The following is a 19,397-nucleotide window of genomic DNA, read 5'->3' as shown; positions in this document are numbered from 1 at the left end:
GTGTTTTCCCGAAAATAAGACATCCTCCGAAAATAAGACCTAGCGCATGGAAAAATAAGACATCCCCTGAAAATAAGACCTAGCGCATCTTTGGGAGCAAAAATTAATATAAGACACTGTCTTATTTTTGGGGAAACAGGGTAGTAGAAGTAATAATAATAATAAAACAGGTACCATAATGAATAAGAAAAAAATAAAGGGACCCTAGAGTTTATACTCAAGGCAGGACCAGGAAGACAACTGCATAGAACTCTAAGAGAATTAAATTTCAAAAAGAATATGAGACCCAGAAGACTGATGAATTGAGTAGGTGGGGTCAGTGTCAAAGATAAAAGTATTGTTAGATAAATTTTACAAAGCATTATGAACACAAAAGGCTTCTCCCTTAACATTTTGTTGATTAAAAACAAGTTTTAAGATGTACATTCTGCAGTATTACTTTATTTCTCCTTGTTCTCCACTTGCCCTCGTCCCAGTTTTATTAAACTGAACTTCTGTGATCAGGAACCCATGACATCTTTTTAAAATATATTTTTATTGATTTCAGAGAGGAAGGATGAGAAAGAATCATTGACCAGCTGCCTCTTGCAGGCCCCCTAATGGTGACTGAACCCACAACCCGGGCATGTGCCCTTGACCGGAATTGAACCTGGGACCCTTCAGTCCCGAGGCCAATGCTCTATCCCCTGAGCCAAACCAGCTAGGGCCCATGATGTCTTTTATCTCTAGGTTCTAGTTTAGCACAGGCCTAGCTTAACAATGCTTAACAAATGTGCACTGGATAATTTTCAATTCAAGTTACACGTTTGTGTAAGTGGTCATTTGGCATTTAGCTGTGATGATGCCAAAGAACATGATGTTCAAAATATACTTGAAGGAATAGAGAAAAATTTAGGCCCTGTTAACTTCTTAGTAAATGCAACTGGAATTTACAGGTTGGTCACAAATTGGAATAAAAACTGTGTATTTTAAATTTTGGTCTGTCAATCTGTGGGAACACAGAGGCCTTGTTATCAAAACACCAGAATGGCCAAAGGCAGCTCTGGGCATGAGCCTGAAGGGAATGTTTAAGGACTCTGAGCCTGGGAATCCTAATCAGGCCAAGATACCATGAGCAGGTGCAAGGACACACGGTACACTGTGCCCTTCAGTAGCCAATATGATTGATGTTACTGTTGGCACAAAGCTTTCTCTGTCTAAATGGTATAAAACTAGTTAGCTGGACTTGGATGAAGTAGGCTGAGGTGGGAGTGAGGAGAAGTCTGCTGGAGTATGGAGAGAGAGCAGCTGGGATGGAGTGTGTGAAGAAGTCTGCTAAGACAGCAGCTGGGCAGGAGAGACAGGAGAAGCTGCTGAGCCGGAGAGCGTAGTTACTACCACGATGTGTGGTGGTGAGTCTAGGAGGCAGCATGAGGCTGCTCAGATAATAGCTGTGGGTACAGAGACTGATGCTGTTTATGGGAAAGATATAAGTTTACCAGCCGGTGTCTGGCTGCTTGCCTGTATGGACTTTGCTGTGAGGATTGTTCTGCAATATAGACTCATTCTTCTATACCCACAACCTCTCATTGCTTCTCCGTCCAGACCTGGTGTCCTAGGAGGTCCAGCCCCAGGCAGAGGGACTCAGACGCACACCTGTTACTAGTGAACAGAGGATAAAGGAGGAACTTGGACTAAGTTCCCAACAGTTAGTACAGTGGGCAGGGTTCAAGCAGGAGCCAGCCTTGGCGTAGTTGGATAGGAGAAGTTAGAAGAATACATGGACTCACAGCCACCCACAACCAGTCAGAGCACCAGAGCTCGTGAGGGGCTCCAGCTGCTTGCTCTGACAATCCATATATTCTTTTATTTTGAGATAATACAATAAGGGTGCAGTTCCATCATTTTTAACATTGTTATCAACATGTTGAGTGCTAGAACTTTTCCAGCATTTCAGAAAATGCTCTCAGTCTTCCCAGTTAATAGTTCCTTATAGATAACCACTATTCTGATTTCTGTCATATATGAAGTTTGTCAGTTCATGAATTTGACATTAATGAAATCACAGTAGGTCTTTTTTTATATTGAATTTGGGACAGAATATTTGTAAGTGTGTGTGTGTGTGTGTGTGTGTGTGTGTGTGTGTATATATATATATATATATATATATATATATATATATATATATAAATCTTTTTAAATTTTTAAATTTTTCATTTTTTTCCTATACAAGGAAGGTTAGCATGGCAATTGCTCAGTTAATCCCAGCTATTTTGGTTACGTGGCCCCAGTTTTCAGTTAGGAATATTAGCTACTCTACCTGAGGGGATAGGGAGGTGGCTTCCAAGCAGATCCTTTCTGGCATGTCTGTTATTTTAGTGCCTCTCAAACCAAGTTTAAAATGGGTCTTTCTAGGTATTCTAGCTCAAATATGAAGCACTTTTTATACTTTCAATGAAACTGTTATATATTTCTTGATGATGTTTTATCTTGTTTTTAATTTATGTGCTTTTATTTCTAGGGACAGCCTTTTAGTAAGCACAAAAACTGAAGATGTGATAACTCAGCTTCATACTAACCTTCTGGGTTCCATGCTGACCTGCAAAGCTGCCATGAAAACTATGATTCAACAACAGAGAGGATCTATTGTTAATGTAGGTGAGTCTTCACCTTTGTGAATTTATAGTTATCTTTTAGTACCATAAAAATATTTAATTGACTGAATTGGAATTTGTTCATGGCTGAAACTTGGATGAAATGTGTCATCTTATATCTGTGGAGAAAGGATTTGAGTAACTGATGAATGGGTAAAACAGGAATCACAGATTCACATCTGTGCAGTGGTCAGGTAGGTGTGGAATGAGTTGGCACCACCAGGTATTAGAAAATGACAGCACAAGCCATGTGATAAATGACAAAAGACCGAGCTTTGGTGTCCAGAGGCTATTGGAATGGCAGAAGCAACCAGGGCTCAGATCCAGTAGAATGTTGCTATGCACAAATGTGGTCCCAGTTTTGCCAGCTATTTCGATTTTTAAAGAGAAATTGGACATCCTGATTTTTATGTGAGACCTAGTTTCCAAAGTATAGAAAAGGAATTGAACATTTCATATATTGGAGACTAAAAATGATATCTAGATAAGCTCCCTGGTCATTGACAAATCAAGTACAGAGGTTTAAGAGAAGCATTTAAGAAAAGAAAATAGCCCTGGCTGGTTTTGCTCAGTGGATAGAGTATTGACCTGCAGACTGAAGGGTCCCAGGTTCGATTCTGGTCAAGGACACGTGCATTGGCAGCTGATCAATGTTTCTCTCTCATCGATGTTTCTAACTCTCTATTCCTCTTCCACTCTGTAAAAAAAAAAACAACAAAACAATAGTATATATATATATATATATATATATATATATATATATATATATATATATATATTTTAAGAGAGTAACTTTTTAATTTTTTTTTTTAGCCTGGATATAAGTAACCTATTGTCTTCATTTTATCTGATTCATGAGGTAGATCAACTGTGTACTATGTGCCTGTAGACCTTAAAATGCAAGATGATTTTAAATTTGATTTCAATTTGGCAATTGAAAATAGTGGCATACTAACTGCCTTTTAAAAAGCCACAAAAGGGAAATATTTCCTAATTGAAGTAAATGACCCTATTCTTTTTAATATAGGAAATGTCTTTCCAAACCGATGTAGGGTTTTTCTTTTTTGAAAATGAAAAAAAAATATGATGCTAATAAACAGAACATTTTTTACATTTATCCTTAAAAATATAAGATTATTTTTCTTATAAAAGATTAGTAAGTGACCCAACTTTGTTTTCTAACACAGCCAGATAATGATTTTTGAAAATATATTTTTATTGATTTAGAGAGGAAGGGAGAGGGAAAGAGAAACATCAATGATGAGAGAGAACCATTGATCAGCAGCCTCAGGCACCAGGGATTGAACCCGCAGCCTGGGCAAGTGCCCAAACGAGGAATTGAACCGTGACCTCCTGGTTCATAGGTTAGTGCTCAATCACTGACCAACACAGATAATGACTTTTAGGTTCTTGTATGCTGATATACAATATATCACCCAGGGTGTATTTATTTAACTCTAAAATATTTCCCTTTTAGATTTATTTTAAAAAATCCTCATCATTCCCTTGTCATACCAAACTTTAGAACTGTGCTAAAAGTAAATAAAATTAGATAATTTAAAACAAATTAAGAGAATCTTATTACAGAAAGGACTACTTTATACTTCTAGAAAACTGATGATATTTCAGATATTACCACTTTTGACCAGAAGAACAATAGTATGTGTTATGAACCCAAGCTTTTATAGTTTCCTTTGGCCTTTTTTCATGCCTATATTTTTCTTTATTTTTTGCGTCCTCCATATTGCTCTCTCTTCCAAATACCCCTTGTTTATTCATCAGCATTTCCTCTGCTCTCTCTCTTCTCTTTTCTGTGCTTCACTGTAATCATTCATTGTTATTAGGATATTATGTAGATAAACATTTTAATGTTGGATTTGATTATAACATAAAAAGTTTTTGGAATATTTTCTAAAAGAAAATTACTTCAAAAATTTTGTGAAGTTCTTGCTTAATTCTACAAGTACAGATCACTAGTGCAGAAAATTACTTCTCCACTTACGTTTTGCTTGAATTTATTTGCATACAGTTGCTATTTGAATTATAAGTTATTCTTTCATATTAAAAAAATGAGACTATCCAAGAATCTTTGGTAAGTAATGCAAATTATATTACATCACTGAAGGTAATTAAATTGCAGTTTTACCAAAAGTTTGTAATTGAAGCTTTTCTTAGTTAGATGGACAGTAATTAAAATTTAGTGAGATTTATCTTTAGACGAACTATATCTTAGGTGGAAATGAATGTTTCCTTATGTCTCTGTTGTAGAATCATAAAATTAATGAGTCATTATCTGACTTTTTCTGGTTTTAACTTCTTTCTACTGTATGCTTTTGTAAATACTGTAGAATTTGTCATCATGCAACCAATTCAGAGATGAAAGTGGGTTTTTTTCCACTTAGTGGATCAATTCTGAAACCCTGTTTGGCATTTGAGGCTTCAAATAAGCATCTTTCAAATCCTGTTTCCTGTGTATCTGCAGCAGATTCAGACTCTTACTACTCAAGTGACAATGGCTAGAATTCCTAATTTTAGCAAAGGACAAGATATAATTATTAGTTCTTTGTTCTTTAGTATAAATTATCTGCATATCCAAATAACCCCATTAAATTTGTTTTCAAATTTTATTTCTAGGAAGTATTATTGTTTTAAAAGGAAATCCTGGTCAGTCTTTGAATAGTGCCAATAAAGAAGGAGTCTTTGGATTTTCACGTGCTCTTGCTAAGGAATAGTAAGAAGGAAAATTAGAGTGAATGTGGTTGCTCCAGGTCAGTGAAAACTTTTTCTTTTTAGACATAGTTTATGTATGTTTATGGCTTTATACAATAATTTCAGAGATTGTAAGTACATCAGCATCCTTAGGCACTTCTCAGCATATTGGTGCAGGAACGGGGAATCTGCAGTCATTAGACTCTTGAATAATGACATGCAGGAGGTCTCTCCTGCGTCCTGACAGGACCTCCATGGCCACACTGCCAGGCTGTGCACCGTCCTCAAGAAGGAGGCCAACAGGAATGCCAGGTTGTTTTGTTTGCATAAACCATGTTACATTTTTACTGAAAGATTATTCCCAAATTAAAATTACAAGATAAACATCTCATTTAAAAATCAGTTATAAATTAAGAATGTAACAATTTCAGGTGTGTGTGTGGGGGGGTGGGGGTGGAACACAATACTTCTTTATATTTAAAGTAACAGAATAGCTCTGTAATACAATATGCTTTTAATAACAGTACAATCCAGAGGAAACAAGGCTGCATAGGTGATATGGTTTGCACATTTCTGTATACTGGCTGATCTAATTACTCCAGAAAGTCAGTATTTGTGCAGAAAAAGAATTGCCAGAAGTCATATAATCCCTCCCTCCCCCAAATAGACAAGATACCTTTCACTGGACATCATTGTACCTAAGAGAGCCACCCAGGTTCATGTTAGAAATTCAACACAAAGGACAAAAGGGATTTACACAGACTCCAGAGGAAGAAAAATCTTTTAAAAGCTCACTCCATGAAGTAATAAGGTTTTAAAGTGATTTTGGCAGCGGTTGCCTGTTGAATGACTGAGTGGAAGCTCACTGTGTGATGTCATGGGGGAGGAAAGTGGTAGTGCGTCTTAACAGGAATGAGAACACTTGGACTCTGGCACCAACAAGTTCAATTCCATGTGCAAGAGGAACTGAGATTTCTAAAATCAGACATATTTGGGAGTGGCCAACAGTGAAGATGGATAGAGAGGTGGCTGTTTACTGAATTTTTAAAATAGTAGAAGTCGCAGTGGGAAACATGCAGTAGAGCTGCCTTCCTAGGGAATCCATCAGGAACACTTGTGTGCTTGTTAATCATGACGGAAAACCCCAGCCAACGGAGGTCAATTCACCTGTGAGACAAAGCAAGTGTGAAACCAGAGCCCTTTAAGAAGTCAAGAGGAACCTTTTTGTGCACCCGTCCCTTTTATAGGCTGACTTTGGGTATTCCGCATTACTTGAAAATATTGTTGGATAAATGGGACATAAAGGTAGTTAACTTGGTCTGTTTGTAACTGGTAATCAAAAATATTAAATCCTAATGACCAGAATTATAGTTTAGGTTGCTACAGCTAAAGAAAGTCTTCGTTGTTTTTTCTTTATAGAGAAGGAAGCCATTAATTGGCCTATTAATTGGTACTCATAGGCAGAATAATTCTAAAATGATTGTGAAAAGAATCAAGTAATGAACTGATGACTACAAAAAATTCCCAGTACTTTATATTATCTTTAAAATCTTTATGTTTAAATATTAATTATGGGAAAATGTGAGGTGGAAAGGACCTTGTAGCTCATTTATTCCAGTGATTTTTACTGTGCAGAAGACTGGGACCTAGGAGAGAGTGACTAGCCGAAGGTTTATGTCAGGACTGTTACTAAAAGCTTTATCTTTTCATCCCCAGCTAAGGTAAGCTTCAAAGTAATGGCCCCTTAGATTTCCTTTGTATCATTAGAGGGTTTTAGGCATTTTTTTGTCCTTTTGTTAGTATGGCCTGTCTAAACTATCTGCAATTATCCAATTCTGTAGCTTTTACCTTTATATTATTTTCTTTTGGCAAGTTACTAGTTGATAAAATTGCCTGGGGTAGTTAAGAGGGTAATAAAAATGTGCTAAAACTTGAATCTACCATCATCACTCATTAGATGGTGTGATAGAAATTTTAGTTATCTATTTACTTGACTTTTTAAGTAAATGAGTGTTTTCATGTATCTCTGCCAGTTAGCCATGGGATTTTTTGCTAGCTTACTATAGTATTTAAGAATTGGTTACCTATATTAAGAAAAGACATTTTGTTTAGTTTTTTGCTTGTAAGAAAGAGTGAGTAAGAAATAGACTTTTGCCACCTTTTCATTTCAAGTCACTAATGGCTGCAGCTTGGACACTAGAGTTGGTGTTTTATTTGGCACTGGTATTGAAACAGCAGGGATCAGGGAATGGTCAAATGTTCTTTTTTATTTAATTTTTTAAAAATATATTTTTGTTTCAGAGAGGAAGAGAGAGATAGAATGATGAGAGAAAAATCATTGATCAGCTGCCTCCTGCATGTTCCCCCCCTGGGGATTGGGCCCTCAACCCAAGCATGTGCCCTGACAGGGAATCGAACCATGAACTCCTTGTTTGTAGGTTGACTTCAACCACTGAGTCACACCAGCCAGGTTGGTCAAATGTTCTGATAGCCCGTTTGGTGTAGAATGTCCCTGCATCCAAATGCATTGTTTTTTACAGAGACTGGTGGAATTCAAGCATTGCAAATCCATGAACATTTGATAGACTGTTGTTTAGATACAGTACATCCACTTTTCAAAAACATTAAAAAAAATAAAAATAAAAAAATAATCCAAAGCTGCACTGCCATCTTGGCACTGCTTCCTGTTTGTGGCGCTTTGTACAGCTGATTGATTTTAGTGTTGGCCTCGCTCATCCTTGTGGAGAACAGATCATTTGTGGTTGGAACTGCATGTGTCTCCTTCCTTCTCTTTTGGACATGGCAGTGATGTGGGTAATGAAGAGTTAATTCTAGGTCATGGTGATTTCAAAGCTGATGGTTTCAGAGCAATGTAAATGTTCTTAACTCATAATAAATCATTCAGCAGGCTTATGCATGGGAGTGTCTCCTATATTCAAGGGCTGTGTTAGTTTCCAAAATTACAAAAATGAATAAGATACTCTGCCACAGGAGCTAAGTACAGTGGGAGAGACAGACATATAAACAAATAACTACAGTGGCATGTGATGCATACAAAGATACATGTATGATACTATGGAAACGCTGAGGAAAGAATGCATCATTTTGTTGGTGTGAATTAGTTGTCAAGGCAACAGGCTAATAGTGGGAATGCAATTTGTATACAAAGGGAATTTTTATGAGTGTTATGGAAGTGCATTTGTATGTATAAGCTTTTCTAAAGATCTTTCCAGTGCAATTTTTACTACACAAAAAAACTGTTGCTAAAATTGTGGCTGTTCAATATTGGCTATATATATTTAGTAGGTTTCATAGTATGAATATGCTTCATTGGTCAGAAGCAAAGTATAAGTTGAAATAGTACAACTAAATTGATTTCACCATAAATTGATTCTGTGGATTATTTATTAACTTTATTTTCAATAGTAATTATAATCATTTTCTTTTTAAATATTTTTTAATTAAATCGTTATTGTTCAGATTATTAGAGTTGTTACTCTTTTCTCCCCCTAAAGCTCCCCTCCACCCCGTTCCCACCCCACCCCCTGCTTTTACCCATCCCCCACGGTCCTCATCCATTAGTGTATGATTTTTGTCCAGTCTCTTCCCACACACCCCCACACCTCTTCCCCCTGAGGATTGTCAGACCACTCCTTTTCTATGTTCCTGATTCTATTATATTCACCAGTTTATTTTGTTCATCAGATTTTTTATTCACTTGATTTTTAGATTCACTTGTTGATAGGCATGTATTGTCATTTTGTTATTCATAATTTTTATCTTTTTACCTTTTTCTTCTACTCTTCTTAAAGAATTTTTTTAAAATATATTTTTATTGATTTTTTACAGAGAGGAAGGAAGAGAGATAGAAAGCTAGAAACATCGATGAGAGAGAAACATCGACCAGCTGCTTCCTGCACACCCCTTACTGGGGATATGCCTGCAACCAATGTACATGCCCTTGACCGGAATCGTACCTGGGACCTTTCAATCTGCAGACCGACACTCTATCCACTGAGCCAAACCGGTTTTGGCTTAAAGAATTTCATATAATACTGGTTTGGTGGTGATGAACTCCCCTAGCTTTTTCTTATCTGTGAAGCTCTTTATCTGCCCTTCAATTCTGAATGATACTTTGCTGGGTAGAGTAATCTTGGTTGTAGATTCTTATTATTCATAACTGAATATTTCTTGCCACTCCCATCTGGCCTGCATAGTTTCTGTTGAGAAATCAGTTGATAATCGTATGGGTGCTCCCTTGTAGGTAAATAATTGTTTTTTCTCTTGCTGCTTTTAATATTCTCTCTTTGTCTTTTGCTCTTGGCATTTTAATTATGGTGTGTTTTGGTGTGTCCTCTTTGGATTCTTCTTGTTTGGGTTCTCTGCACTTCCTGAACTTGTAAGTCTATTAAGTCTATTTCTTTCACCAGGTGGGGGAAGTTTTCTGTCATTATTTCTTCAAATAGGTTTTCAGTATCTTGCTCTTTCTCTTCTTCTGACAACCCCATAATTCAGATGTTATGCTTGAACGTTGTCCCAGAGGCTCCTTATACTATCTTCATATTTTTGGATTCTTTTTTTTTTTTTTTTTTTGCTTTTCCAGTTGAGTGCTTTTTGCTTCTTTGTATTTCAAATTTTTGACTTGATTTTTACGATCCTCTAGTCTGCTGTTGGATCTCTGTATATTATTCTTTATTTCAGTCAGCGAATGCTGAATTTCTAATTGGTCCTTTATCATATCCTCTAGGGTCTCACTAATATTATTGGCGGTTTCTATAAAATTCTTGAAAAACCTTACAACTGTGGTTTTGAACTCCATATCCAGTCATTTGCTTTCCTCCATTTCTTTTATTTGTGACCTGTTTCTTTGTCTCCCCATTTTGGCTGCTTCCCTGAGTTGATAGAGTGGCTGTGTGAGCTAGGTGTCCTATAGGGCCCAGTGGCTCAGCCTCCCCAGTTACCTGAAGTGAACACTCTTGGTGCACTCCTTTGTGGACTGTGTGCACAGTCTTGCTGTAGTTAAGCCTTGATTGTTGTTGGTTTCACTGGGAGGAATTGACCTCCAGGCCAATTGGCTGTGAGGGTCAGCTGTGAGGATCAGCTGTGTCTTCAATGGAAGAACTTTTGTGCTGGAGACACCCTTATTAAGCAAGATTTGCTTCAGTGGGGCTTTGGTGCTTACTGAGTCTGACCCCTGAGTGTGTCCCTTATGGATCTGAGGAGTTGTAATCTGGATGGTCCTACTCTGACCCCTGGGTACACTGGCTCTTGGATCTCCAAGGAGGTGCTAATTTAGCCTCTGCCTGAGGCCACCCAGCAGGAGCTATGGAAAGATCTGCAGATTCTTTTTCTTTGTTTGGGTTTTGGAGGTGCCCAGATGAGGCCCAGCTGTGAAGCAATGCTAACTGCTGTGGAGCCTTGGGCCTTCTTTTGGATGTTCTGCATCTCTGACTCAGCTGCAGTTTGTTAGGTAAGTTTAGATTTCAAAGGACCAGGCCATTAATTTGCAAAAGCCTCTGCAAATAGCTTGAGTGGGCCGAGTCTCAGGGCAGAGCAAACAGCAATGGCTTTCTGTCAGCCTGTCCTAAGAGGTCCCTGATCTTAGTGTCCCTTGGTAATTGCTGCAGACACCCCTGAGAGAAAACCGCCCTTGAGTTCTGCTCACTGCCAGATAGTCCAGTTTCTCCCTGTATGAGTCTGGGTCCCCAGAGTCTCGCCCAGAACTGGAGGGGAGCTTGTGTCTCCCTGCGGATTGAAAAAGTCAGCTGCATACTCAGTTGCCAGCCCTCTCTGCACATACACCTCTGCACCTCTGCACTTTACTTCCGCAGCTCCTGTGAGTCTCAGTGTGCTTTTCTATTCCCTTCTAGCTGTAGAATTTCCACTCAGCCAGCAGGTCCCGTGGTTCTGGATGATGTCCATTTTGTCTTATTGTTGTATTTTTAAAGTGGTTGTGTGAGGCAGAAAGTTCAGGTGTTTATCTATGCCTCCATCTTGGTTTCTCTATAATCATATTCTTTATTGGATCTTTTAATAACATGACAAATATTAGAATTATGCATTATTTATTAATTACATATTTTGTTGTTAATCTTCACCTGACAATATTTTTCCAATTATTTTTTAGAGAGAGTAGAAGGGAGGGAGGAAAGGGGGAGAGAGAGAGAATCATCAGTGTGAGAGAGACATATAAATTAGTTGACTCCCACACCCACCCCACCCAGAGGTGAGGCGGTTACCCATAACCCAAGTACATGACCTTGACTGGTAATCGAACCTGCCATCCTTTGGTGCATGGGTGATGCATTAACCAGGTTTCAGGTTGGATCTCCAGTCAGGGCGCCTGTGGGAGTCAACCAATTGATATTTCTCCTACATTGATGTTTCTGTCTCCTCCCCCCACTTTCCCTCCCTCTCTCTCTCTAAAAACAAATTTTTAAAAAAGCCTCATAGACACAGACAAAAGTATGGTGATTCCTGGAGAGAAAGGGAGATAGTGGGAATTAGAAGACGGTATGGGGGGACACATGGTGAATGAAGGAGACGACTTTGGGTGGTGACCACACAATAAAATACATAGATGTGGTATTATAGAATTGTACACCTGAAACCTATATAGTTTTATTAACTAATGTCACTCCAAAAATCCAATTAAAAATAAGTAAATAAATATGCTAAGATTTTCTTTCAGTGAAACACACAATATAAATTGTTGCTGTATCCTAGGCCCTCATTATAGATAATTTGAAGTTAGTACTGTGCATCTTTTTTCAATAACTTTCTTTTCTAAATAAAATATAAAATATATCTCTTATAGATAGGAAAATATACACAAGTAAAAGAAGAAAATAGTAGTTATTACCTTTAACTCTAGTGTCTAATGATAATCTCTATTAATATTTTGGAATTTATTTTTCCAGTCATTAGTATAAGCTTTTTGATTTTTTTTAATGTATTTTTTTTATTGATGACATATAACTATATTACTTTCAGGGGTAAAGTATAATGATTCCATATTTGTATATATTGTGAAATGATCACCACAGTAAGTCTAGTTACCATTCCTCTTCTAACATGTTACAATTTTTTTTTCTTGTGATAAGAACTTTAAGGTCTACTTTCTTATATACTTTCAAATATACAGTATTAACTATAGTCACCATGCTGTTTATTATATCCCTGTGACTGGGAAAAATAGTCTATAAACATATGTGTAGTACAGTTGAACGTTCTGTAGAAATTCTCAGTGATGGTGAGCATAACTTTTAAGGTTTAAGTATCTACTAAATTGAAGTGTTCTGTTGCTTTTTTTTCAATCTATGGAAAACTCAGTATAACAACTACTTAAAAATAGTATAAAACTAGTGACATTTTAAAAATTAAGAGTACTTCAATATGATTCTTACCCTAAAATTTTAGATAGTAAACACTTACTTATGAAGATAAATATGCAATAACAACAGATTAGATGTCTTATTAGGAACAAAACCATTAATCTTAAAAGAAAATGTTTGATTGAGAATAGAGATAAAGAAACAAAATGAATGTAAAGTATCAGGCTACATCTGTTTTGCATTGAACTATAGGATGGCCCAAAAATGTATACACACACTTTGCATAATTATATGGGCAGTGTTTAATAAAATACATTTCATTTTCAAAATTGAGCTATTAGCTGTTAAAGTGTTTATACACTTTTTTGGGATACCCTGTATTTTGTGGGGGATAGTGTGATATTTAATGTCATGGGGTTCATGTTGATGTTTATTACTTAAAAATGTTTTAAATATTTATTGCATTCTTATTTTATTCATGTTTTTAAAATATGTTTTTATTGATTTTAGAAAGAAAGGGAGGAGAGGGAGAGATAGCAACATCCATGAGAGAGAAACATTGATCAGGTGCCTTCTGCACTCCCCTTACTGGGGATTGAACTTGCAACCCAGGCATGTGCCCTGACCACTGAACTGGTGACCTCTTGGTGCATGGGACAATGTGCAACTCACTGAACACACTGGCCGGCCTAAAAAGTAATATTTTTACAGCTTTATTGGTGCTGAACATTACATTATATAAACAGATTTAATTTTACATTAAAAGTCAGTGCAAAGGCATAAATAGTATATCCTATATAATAAAAGCCTAATATGCTAAGTGTCTGATCAGCCATTCAACCAATCAAAGCATAATATGCTAATGATATGGTAAGGCTACCCAATCACTTGCTATGATGTGCATTGACCACAAGGGAACAGACACTTCGACACAGGTAGGTTAGTTTGCTGCTGGGGTCCAACTAATCAGGACTGAGGGAGAAGGACTGGACATGCCTTGGAGCCCTTCCACGGCCCCTCCCTGGCTGGCCAATCTCCTGTATCACTCCCTGGCCTGATTGTGCATCCTTGGCCTGGCCTGTGCCCTCTTGGGACCACTTGGGGGATGTTAAAGAACCAGTTTTGGCCCTATCCTGCAGGCCAGGCTTTGTGCACCAGGCCTCTAGTTGTAAATAAATGCAAAGTAATTTAAAAAATAAAAATAAAGAAAAAAATAATAAAGGCAAATCCATGTTTTAAATTAAGGTTGCTGGTTTCTTAAAATTACTTTAGAATTTATCTTTGAAATAGACTTCTTCATATGCAGGATTCTTTTTAGGATGTGAGAAAGCCTATTAAGTATGAGTAAAATTAGTATTATTAATCAAACTGTCTACTAAATGGAAGCATGGTAACTCACAGAATTTATCAGGCATTAACAATTCCAGGCACATACAGGAAATGCAACATTGAAGATGGTTTCAAATGTGGTTGCTGATGGCTGTCAGCTAGGAGAGTTTATGCAGAGAGAGCAGGCCATTTTCTCATGCTGCCTCACCTGCAGGCCTTTGGCTCCCTGCACTTCCTCATTTTGACATCCTCTCAGGCTGAATTCCCTTCTTTGGACCCCTCATGTTCTGAAATTATCAATGAAGCTGATTTGACTGGTGATTAGGAAGAAAACAACATATTTCATGGAACTGATGACATTAAGATGTAGGCTACAGATAGCTTTAAACTTTAAGTGTACATTTACAGTTTAAGAAATATAGCCCTTTTAAATATTTCAACTTGTCCCCCAACCCGAATCAAGCTGCTTGTGTAATATGAGAGAAATTTTGGAATTTTTAAAATGAGCTTTCACTATTCCACTCCAGGTGAATTTTCCACCCACTTCCACTAACCTAGTGGAATTTGTATTTTATTTTATTTTTTAAAATATATTTTGTTGATTTTTTACAGAGAGTAAGAGAGAGGGATAGAGAGTTAGAAACATCAATGAGAGAGAATCATTGATTAGCTGCCTCTTGCACCACCCCCCCACTGGGGATGTGCCCGTAACCAAGGTACATGTTCTTGACTGGAATCGAACCTGGGACCTTTCAGTCCACAGGCCGATGCTCTATCCACTGAGCCAAACCAGTTTCAGCAGAATTTGTATTTTAATACTTGCTTTTAAAAAGTTGACAGCTATTGCTTATGTTCAGAGATTCAAGAACTTTATTGAATTCTTAACAAGAAATCTCATCTGTAGCTGCTCTGTGACAAATATGAGCCCATAATCCAACTTGTATTTAGCATTAACAAAAAAAGTTTGTGCTTAAAGACAATGCATTAAAATTTTTGCCTGGAAGGTTTTAAAATTGGTGTTCCTGTTCATACTTTTATTAATATTCAGTTTATGAGACAGTTTTTAACTGCTTTCTAGAGATAGAATTATATGTTATAAATTACTTTGAGAGGCAATAACAGGCACAAAGAAAGTTGATGAATTGACATGCTTCTGTTACATAGATTAAAGGGAGAGATCTATTTTGGATACACAAATTTTGCTTTACATTGCTGAGACATTTTTCAGGCTTTCAAAATAAAAATGTGTGCAAATTGAGAAATCATACCACTACCCTATATTGAAAAACATACTAAAAGTATTTAATAATTTTTAAGTTTCTTTAATATTAATTTCACTTTTAACAAAATTACAAGTTCTTCATGGAAAATCCCTCTGTCTTTATTTAGTGTGATTTTTAAGCAACTTTTTGTAGTTTTCAGCATACACATATTTCAAAAATTTGTTAATTCTATTTCTAAGTACTTTATGTTTTTTTAGAGATATAATGGCATATACAACATTCTATTAGTTTCAGGTGTTCAACATAATAACTGTTCGTATATGTTGGGCACTGATTACATAGTAAGTCTACTGAATATCCACCACCAACCATAGTTACAGGTTTGTTGTTTTTTTTTATGATGAGAACTTTTGGTATCAACTCTTCTAGCAATTTTCAGATATAAAACACCTTATTGTTAACTGTAGGCACTAGGTGTACATTGCATCCCCAGAACCAGCCAGTGTCTTCTGTCTCTCTCTCTCTCTCTCTCTCTCTCTCTCTCTCTCTCTCTCTTTCTCTCTCTCTCTCTCTCTCATCCTCTCTCGTCTTTCTGCATCTAGATATCTAGATATCTGCTTTCTTGCCCAGGTTAGGGAAATTTTCATCTATTAATTTCTTGAATATGTTTTTTTGCTCCCCTTTTCTGTATGCCTTGGTTATTTGGGTGGTTTGGATGCCTTTCCTGGAATGGACTGTAATATATTTCTGCTTTATTCAGAATACTTTATATTTAAATTAGCCATTTAATATGGTTTGTATATAAACTTTCTATGTTTATATACAAAGAAAATAAAACACATAAAAAATGTCGAGAACTAAAGTGTTATCCTTATTAGAAAGCTCTTAATATTATTAAAATTTAAGGCAAGTAATTCCCTTTTTATGATTTAATATAAAACAATTTGCAAAGACAAGGCATTAACTTGGATTTCTTTCTACTTTCTATCCCATCCTTACACATTGCACTGGGTTCACTGTAGCTGTCTGGATACACTGCCACTTTAGAATCATTTTAGTATTTTTGTGGTACAATTGCTTCATGCTACACATTGTATACTATCATATTGTGTAGCTAATGTGTAGTTAACGCTAATGTTTAAAGACTCCTTTGATAGTGTGAATTGTGGTTACTATTGAACAATTGGTTTCCTTTAGCATTTTGGCATTTCAAACGCTTTATTTTACTTTTTATTTTTTAGCCTCATGGATCCCTGGGGTCATATGGGCCTTGGTATATTAGAAAACTAAAAGGATGTGAAGCTCTTGTCTTTGTATGAATGCCTCCTGCCTGCTGATTGACATTTTCTGAGCCTGGGCAATCACTGTTCCTTCGGATGCTGTGTGGCTGCCCCACCAGAACAAGTAGAACTTGTTTCCCATTGGTCTCTGGCAGCCACTCCATGGGTGAGCACTCCATCTCCATCAGCTCTTCATTTGTGGATTATTTTCTCCTATTTGTTGGCAGAGTTTCCACCAGAGTAGAGTGGGTCCCAGAAATTGGTATCCTCCCTTCTTTTTTATTTTTATGAAATATTTTTTATTGATTTTTATAGAGAGAAGAAGGGAGAGAGACCAGGAAGGAAGGAAGGAAGGGAGGGAGGGAGGGAGGGAGGGAGGGAGGGAGGGAGGGAGGGAGGGAGAGAGAGAAAGAAAGAAAGAAGTGTGTGTGTGTGTGTGTGTGTGTGTGTGTGTGTGTGTGTTAGAGAGAGAGAGAGAGAGAGAGAGACAGAGAGAGAGAGAGACAGAGAGACAGAGAGACAGAGATACAGAGAGAGACAGAGAGATAGAGACAGACATTGATATGAGAGAGAAACATCTATCAGTTGCCTCTTATACATGCTCTGACCGGGGATCAAATCTGCAACCTAGGTATGTGCCCTGTCTGGGAATCAAATCCATCTGCAACTTTTTGGTGTACAGGACAATGCTCTAACCCAGTGGTTGGCAAACTCATTAGTCCACAGAGCCAAATATCAACAATACAACAATTAAAATTTCTTTTGAGAGCCAAATTTTTTAAACTTAAATTTCTTCTAACCCCACTTCTTCAAAATAGACTCGTCCAGGCTGTGGTATTTTGTGAAGAGCCACATTCAAGGGGCCAAAGAGCTGCATGTGGCTCGCGAGCCGCAGTTTGCCAACCACTCTCTAACCAACTGAGCCACTAGCTGGGGCTCTTTTTGCCAGGTGTATGGCCAGCTCTTCCAGGATAGCAGCGACGTCTTTCTAAAGGAATATCCCCCTCCAGTGATGCTGCCTGGTTCTTTAAAGATGACTAACCTGAAGGCAGTGGCTAGCTCTCAGAAAGTGGCATCTGGATTTTTTTGGGTGATGGTGCTCTCTCTTTGGTTGGTCACAAAGTCTCAGGAGAACATGGCCTTTCCTGCTTCACTTGAAATTTCTTGTGGAGATCCCCAGATTCTCAGTTTGTGGAGGGAGCTATGTTTTTGGTAGAAGAGAACTGCCCCTCTACCGTCAAGGAGGAGCTCACCGCAGATGCAGGCTGCATGTTCTTGGAGGACACCTTTGCCTGGGATTTGGTGCCCCTTCTTCAGGGACAGCATCTTCTTATGGTAAGAGGGTTACATATTGATGTTTGGGGCCAACTCTTTACCAGGTGGGATTGTGTGATCAGCCAGTGTGCTCATGCCCACACAATTGTGCCCTGCGTGATGAGGTCTGGTAGCTTCCCTGTGGCGCAAGGCATGGCTGGAGCACTGGGCACATGAATCCCAGTGTAGGTAGGACAAGGGCTCCATGGTGATTTCCTCATTGGGCTTTGTCTTCTTCCTTGGGGTGTGCCTTCTTGAGGACTTAGTAAATGACACCTAATGTCAATACAGGCAGGGGAGTTAATGACACATTCAGCAGGATCCTAGCAGGATGGAGGGGTGGGAAAACACGTTTCAGTCAGCATATTAAAAGCAGGAAGGTTTTGGGGAATATTATGAAGAGCCAAAAGCTCATGCTGTCCCAAGATATGACAATGTAGAAGCAGAGGCTGAAGAAGATGGCACAGATAGGACCATCCAATACCTCATTATGATTATGAGCTTCATCATAATGAGGCTGATCCACAGGGTCATAAAGAAGTTGACCAGGGAAGTTGCTTTGCCATGGGCGATGGTTTGAAGGAAGACCCAGTAGTCTGGGGATCTCCACAAGAAATTTCAAGTGAAACAGGCAAAGCCATGTTCTCCTGAGATTTTTGTGACCAGCCAAAGAGAGAGGCCAGTGATGTACAGCTCAGCCAACTGCAGGCTCTGCTTTTTGCACATGTCCGGCTCGAAGAGCTTAATGTACAGACCCGGGAAGATGATGTATAGCAGGTTGAAAAGCGCCAGGAACCAGCCTTCATACAGAGGCTGGGAAATGCAGCCACTATAGAAAATGAACCACATCTGAACCATCATGCTGCCAGCGTCTTCTAGATGAAGTAGCATAGGAAGTTGCAGACTAGCATGTAGGACCAACACACATACCAGCAGCAGCTGCCTCAGGAAGCAGAACTGGATTAGCATGTACCACCTGCATTCACTCCTACGTGATGTTCGCAGTCTTGATCTTGTTGACTTTGTTGAAGACCTATTGCCAGGTAATGGTATTTCTTCACCAGTGCCACAATCAAGGTCTTCTGATTAGCCAAGCAGCAGATGACCACTTGGCATCTTGAAGCCAGTGCCATGGAGGCCTGCTCCTGCCACACCCTAGGGATTTCTCCTGGGGCTCCTTACTCAGGGACAGCAGCAACTTGTTCAGAAACTCTCCATTAATGACCACAGCCATCTGTGGCAGGTTTTGTTGCTCTCCCAGTAGGCCTCCAGGTTCTGAACTATCTCATTCTCCTTTAGAACGGACATGTCCTTGGACAGCAGCTTTTAGGCAGAGTGAATATTCTTGAGTTCTTTGCTTATCTCCTGTGAGTACCCAAATTTGTGAATACCCTTGCTTGACACACTGGATGGTTTCAAGGACTCCATCATGAAGCCTGAGTTTAACAGCTATGGCTCTCAATAGCTGGAGGTTCTAATTATCTCCTCTATACCTGGTATAGAGCATGGCCCCAGTTCTGACAAAGGGTGCTGGCCTCCTATTGTCCCTGGCACCAGTCCTCATACATGACCCCA

The 19,397-nt window shown here is 38.2% G+C and overlaps 1 protein-coding gene across 1 annotated transcript; it reads left to right on the top strand.

Annotated features, from left to right (window-relative positions):
* Positions 1-759: 759 nt before the first annotated feature.
* Positions 760-18,473, top strand: LOC311622570 (3-oxoacyl-[acyl-carrier-protein] reductase-like; the record flags this gene model as incomplete). The annotated part of the gene is given in 6 exon segments (XM_084883828.1): positions 760-935; positions 2,501-2,637; positions 5,268-5,360; positions 5,363-5,401; positions 17,689-17,843; positions 18,351-18,473. Coding segments are annotated over 6 exon segments (723 nt in total).
* Between the last annotated feature and the right edge of the window lie 924 nt (positions 18,474-19,397).

This window comes from Pipistrellus hanaki (assembly GCF_964339955.1).
Source record: "Pipistrellus hanaki genome assembly, chromosome: 5".
NCBI classification, from domain to species: Eukaryota; Metazoa; Chordata; class Mammalia; order Chiroptera; family Vespertilionidae; genus Pipistrellus; species Pipistrellus hanaki.
This window is presented reverse-complemented; position numbering and strand designations above follow the sequence as displayed.